Source organism: Diadema setosum, chromosome 5 (assembly GCF_964275005.1).
Source record: "Diadema setosum chromosome 5, eeDiaSeto1, whole genome shotgun sequence".
Lineage (NCBI taxonomy): Eukaryota > Metazoa > Echinodermata > Echinoidea > Diadematoida > Diadematidae > Diadema > Diadema setosum.
Window position 1 is genome coordinate 8246339 of NC_092689.1, and position 6000 is coordinate 8252338.

Genomic DNA, 6000 nt, shown 5'->3' on the forward strand with positions numbered 1-6000 from the left:
CAGGTCTTTGACCCAAATTTTCATAATTCTTGAAGTAATTCTAGGAGCATGCAATGTACTCAGATTTTATGCTATTAAAGTGTAATAGCAAGACATCATGTGAAGCTGTATTTTTCCGAGAGATATTTGTTGAAAACATTGTCCAATGTTCCACATGACTTCACCAGCCTATGACGGAAGAGAGATCCTACTTTTGTTGTTAATATCTTTTTTTTATAGAGCGATCTACAATTGTGTGATAATATTGTGTGTATCCTTTTTTTCTTGGTTGTCGTCACCCAATTGGACAGGTCTATTCACTGTGGCAATCTTCTGTGAGCGGATCAACGAGAAGGGAGCCTTCTGGGGACTGACGTGCGGCTTTGTGGTGGGCATGATTCGCATGGTGCTCGACTTTGTCTACCCGTCCCCCCTGTGCGGGGAGCACGACTCGCGCCCTCTTGCCGCACGTGCCGTCATGATACACTACATGTACTTCGCCCTCATCCTCTACCTTGTGTCTATTCTGGCCATCGTCATCATCAGCTTCGCCACAAAACCCATCCCCAAGGAATATGTAAGTCAGAATTACTGTCAGATGAACATTCTTCCACTTCTATAACTATATACACCATATATTTTGCAGGGTTTTTATTTTCCCCAATTTCACAAGTCGGATGCTATTCACAAATTTATCAACATATTAAAATATGAACTCTGATCCCCACATGAATTCTACGTACATGCATACATTTCTCCATTCATTACTGTCCTCCACAATCGCAAATTCAACCACTAGCGAAATTTGCTGAAAATTGTGATTCACAAAAAATTGGGTTGAGTTCACTTAATATATTGCATGTATACGGCAATTATTACCACCATTTCCTGTATAAAGCAGATTGCTCATCAAGCTTGGATAATTTGAAATGTCTGATAAAAAAAAAATGTAAGGATTCAGATTCGAATGAAGAGAGATACTCCACGAGGGGAGGGTGGGTATGGGATCCACCAAAGCAGGGAATGTGGACCAATTTTTAGTGTGTGATGGGGGGGGGGGGGGCTGTGGACTGATTAGGAGGCTCAGGTGTCAGTCATACCCAATAACTGTATGACAGTGATTACATGTGCTCATAATTTTTTATTGTATGCTGCAGCTGTATCGTTTGACCTTTTGGACGCGATACAGCCTGGAGGAGAGACTAGACATCATGAAATATGACGAGAATGCCGAGAGGCCAGCGGCCAGTGTGAAGTCCAAGGACAAATACGAAACACTGGAGATGAGGAATGAGCAACCTCCACCGTACTCGGCTGAGAACGGCGATGTGGAAGACCAGACCATGAACCGCGAAAGTAAGACCAGACTTGTAGAATTATAGGCCCTAGCCATATTTTGAATGAATAGGGTGTGTTTTTTTCTCTGACTGCTCATTCTCTGACTGCAAAGATATTACACAATGCAATTAAAAAAGACAAACAAACAAACATTTGAGTCTCTCTGATTTCTGGAGTAAGTGGTATTGACATCAAATGGTTATGAAATACCTGATTTATCTCCCTTCTACATTTCAGAACAAGAAAGATTTTGGACTCACAAGTCTTGTAAGCTTGCATATGCCTTCTAACATTAATGAGAAATTCTGTCCCACTCAAATCACATGTAGAATTTTAGATAAGACCAGAATGGTAACATACTAGTATATGATTATAATAATATCATAATCCTTTATATTCCTTACAACATAATATCGTAAGGAATATGAAGGCATGTATATTTTGTGTGGTAACTTTGGAATATGCAAATTCTTATCAATCATCCATAGAGATGCGCTTGTGATTTCAAGTGTTGTGTAAAGTACTTGTGTCTGCTCGTGTTTAGTGTCCACTGAAAAGGTTTTGATATCAGTGGCGGATCCGGGGATGGAGTGCATCAGGTGCGCCCCCCCTATTTTTTTTTTAAAACAAAAGAAATAAAAAGAAAAAAAAATGTAAAGGCGCCCCCTCTTTATAGAATTCCTGGATCCGCCCCTGGATATGGTCACTTGTTAGTCACGCCACTACCCTGATTACTCTCCTACCTCCAAAAAAGGTGATGCGCAAGGTCACGTGCATGATGTGGCGTGGTGGCGCCGCTTCTATGACTGGTTCTGCGGATTCTCCACCAACACGGAGGCGATGACGGAGGATCAGCTGCGGCATCGAGAGGAACAGCAGATGGCAAAGGTCATCGAGAGGCGTCGCGACAAGATCATCCTCAACGTCACCTGCTTGTTCGTCGTCGGGATAGGCATTTTTCTGTACGCCTTCTTCGCTTGATGCAAATTCATCTCAGCATCCCAAGTACAGCAGTATCCTGCAAAAAAATTGAAATAAAATAGATGCTGCATGTACTGGTTGAATACATACAAGCAGCTTTACAATACTATTTGTCTCTTTCTGTATGTGTGTCTTGCTGCTGATATATTTTGAAGACCTATACATGTATGCCTATCATGGCTAATACAGAAAGAGAAATATTTGCGCTGACAAAACAAAACGAAGGCAATCAAAATGATCTTATTGTTTCATGCAAGTGATGGCAATTGATTCATCTCCTTATTCCTCCATTAGGGATGTTTTGTTGTAAATAATTTTTCACATCATGTGGCATTATCTGTTGTATGTTTTGTTTTGTTTTGCAAGTCACTCTTACTATACATTTACAATTTGCTTTACAGATCAAGGGAAAATTTGACATCACCTCAGGCTAAATCAATATCATACAGTGATACAATGAAAATGATGGCAGACATGTGGTCAAAATATAAATGGAGGACTTGTGAAATATTTTGTGGAGTAACAGCCTGCATAGTAACAATCAGCACATTTAAACTAATAGTAACAGCATTATTATAGAGACTAGGCTATTTAATCTTCATGCAATGGACAATTTTGTTTGCTCTCCCTTAACTTTGAGAAGTTTATATCAAGCTTGTAAAGAAATGTCAACAAATTACCTCAGTAGTGCAGAAGCTCAAAAAGAAACTTTTAGTTTTGATAATGTACCCTGTCTATCTTACCCTAGCTGAAACATTAATTAGGGGATTCTGGTGTAATAAGAGGAAGAAATTTGATGTTGTACATTAAAAAATATTCCTCTAGTAACCAGACAAGCCATTTCATGTTTCTGTGTCAGTGTACCAAACATAATGTGAATGAAGTGACTATCAAGAGGCATACCCATTTGCTTGAAAGGGTGTTTGCATGTGCTCATTTTTTGAATTGAGAAAGAGGTGAAAACAATGTATATATTTCAGAGCTCTACTTCTATCTTTTTTATAATAATGTTTGATGTCCAAAGTTATCATGCACGAAGCATTGTTCCACATTATTCTGCCACTTCCAGGTTCTTATTAACATGTTCGTCTGTTTCTGTGAAGGGTGAGAATGTCAAGCCATTATGATGTGCTTCCAGTGCAGCTGTGAGAACATCCTTGTGATGTACATGAAAACATTTTACTTTGTCTCTTTCATTTTTTTCCTTCTTTTTTTTTTTCAACTGACAAATCTTGACTACAATCATAACATCATTCCAGGAAATGTTGATATCTAGCAACTCATTATATATCGCAATGTACAATGTCCCTGTAATCTTATATATGTGCTACGTGTATGTGTGACGTTTTTACAAGTCATAATGTTTGTCAACATCAATGTCTGAGTTAAAAAAAAAGAAACAAAAAAAGCGCTGCTTTATGGAAATATAGTATGACTGAAATGACGTCTCACAGAGTACATATTTAACAAAGCTTCTATCAATCCTATGACCAATGTTGAATCCAAGCTTGACTGAATCTCCTAACAAACTGCTTGTCATTGGGATCTTATGGAAAGAAGCAATAGTAAATGAAAGAAAAAGAGAAAAGGAAAAAAAAATATACAGGTAGGAGGAGCAATTCATGATTGTAATTTTTTTTTGTGTATTTCCATTCATTCTGACTAATTTTTCACCCATGAAGTGAGGGTCATAAAGAGACCACCATGCTGTGCATGTTTTGCAGCAGTTTGATATAATTGTGATATGCTGGCAAGAGGGTCCATGGGTTAAAAAAAAAAAAGAAACAAAAAGAAAAAGAAATCCTCTACCTCGTATGTATGTTGTGTAAAGATAAATATCACAAGTAATGTGATGGATATGTGTACTTCTTGGCAAATCGTATCATCAGAAATAGAAAGAAATATTCAGTTGTGACGAGTTGATGCAGTAGCGTCCATCCCAGGCTTGTTAAAGAAGAAAACCACCCAAAACCAAAACTGAAAAAAAAAACTTCAAAGAAAGAGAAAAATATTCCCTACAGAACGATTACAAAAATGACAAAAATTTGCTAGGAACTAAGGAAGATATGACATTTTGAAATTTTGCTTTTTTTTTTTGGAAATAATTTGTTGACTAGTCCTTATGAATATTCAAATGAGTAAGTTGATGATGTCATGCCCTCACAATGGTTCATGTATGTCATATATGAAATTTGGAAAAATTGTTATTTTTAGCTAATACAAGTAAGAGCATGTTCCCATACCAAGATATATCAGAATTAACATTTGTTCTTTATGATTTTTAGACAAGTTTTATAGTTACACAGCTGAAATATTAGATTTTGGGCATTTCTGTATATGAAATAGATAAAGAATTGTGAGAGCATGACATCGTCAACTTATTGATTTGAATATTCAAAAGGACTGGTCAAGAAATGTTTTCCGAAAAAAATGTGAAATTTTTATTTCTAATCCGATTTTTTCCTTTTTGAAGTGTATTTATTTTGGGGGTGGATTCCTCTTTGAGAGTGTAGAAAAATTTCAGATTTGTTAATTTCATGTTAGAACACATAAGGGAGCAGTCTTTTTACGCCTCATTGAACAATGATTTTGAATGAGCAGACATTAAAAAAAAAAAAATCCCTTGCAGTATACTGTATGGTTTTGTCAGAAAGGTATATGTTGAGTCAGCAATTGATATCAAATATCTATACATTGTATGTACAAAATAATGCAAGACTTCATCGAGTTGTTTTTTTTTTTCAGTTGTTTGTATGTCTAAATTAATGTAGTAGGGCCTACAGGGCCGGGCATTCTTGCTGTGCTGAGTTCAGATGTTACACATTGTGAATGCATTCGCAAAGCACTATCGAGCCCATTACACAGTGTATGTGATACCATACTGCCTGCATGTTAGTCAGGGACTAGCGAAGTTATATATATATATATTTTTTTTTTTTTTTTTTTTTACATTTTCTTGGTGGTACCTGTATAGCTGACAATTTCTGTTAATGCCACAAGTCTTTCATTACAATTAGTCATGGACAAAAAGAAAAGAAAAGAGAGAATAAAAGAGAATAAAAGTAAAAAGAAATGCTTGATGTTCATTTGAGAAATTTGATTAAAAAAAAAAGAAAAAAAAAAAGGTGTGATGGGAACGGAAGAAGTAAGTTTGATGTTTGCACATTCCTGCCAGACTTCGCAATAAAAAAGAAAAGAAAAGGTTTTTGAATTGGACATGACACAAATATTTACAGTGACACTATGGCGATTCGGCGTGATAAAGTAATTGTAGTTTTTCCCTCTAGTGCTTTAGCTGCTCTAAGGAAAAGATTGTTAAGCAGCTTAGGTTCAGTAATCTTGTTTTTTTCTTTATTACTTTGTTGTTTTCACGGAGAGTGACCTTTTTATATCATATATTAGAGCTACACCAAATGTGCCACGTTTTCGTCAAAGTCTTTGTTATTGTTGGTGTTCTGAAATCCATCGAAAACCCATCAATTTCCCCGCAACAAAAGAGTATAAGTTTATGTACTCTCTCTTCACAGCACACGGTTGGAGCCACTTAGCTGCAATTAGATGCTAGTCTTTCAAAGATGGGATCGCGCTTGTAGAGATAACTTGCAATTGATCAGTGACAAGGTATATTGGTATGGCCATGAGATAAAATTTTATGTTGTTAGAGTTCATTTATTCATTACTTCTGTCTCTGTTTATGTCAGC

At 36.5% G+C, this 6000-nt stretch overlaps 1 protein-coding gene across 1 annotated transcript in view; it reads left to right on the forward strand.

Annotated features, from left to right (window-relative positions):
• The window catches only part of LOC140229052 (sodium/glucose cotransporter 4-like), a 63640-nt gene extending 60901 nt beyond the window's left edge, over positions 1–2739 (forward strand). The window contains exons 11-13 of the mRNA XM_072309313.1: positions 291–556; positions 1137–1335; positions 2072–2739. Of these exons, the coding sequence (XP_072165414.1) occupies positions 291–556; positions 1137–1335; positions 2072–2298 (692 nt within the window). The 3' untranslated portion in view covers positions 2299–2739. The remainder of the gene's footprint in view (positions 1–290; positions 557–1136; positions 1336–2071) is intronic.
• The last annotated feature ends 3261 nt before the right edge of the window (positions 2740–6000 follow it).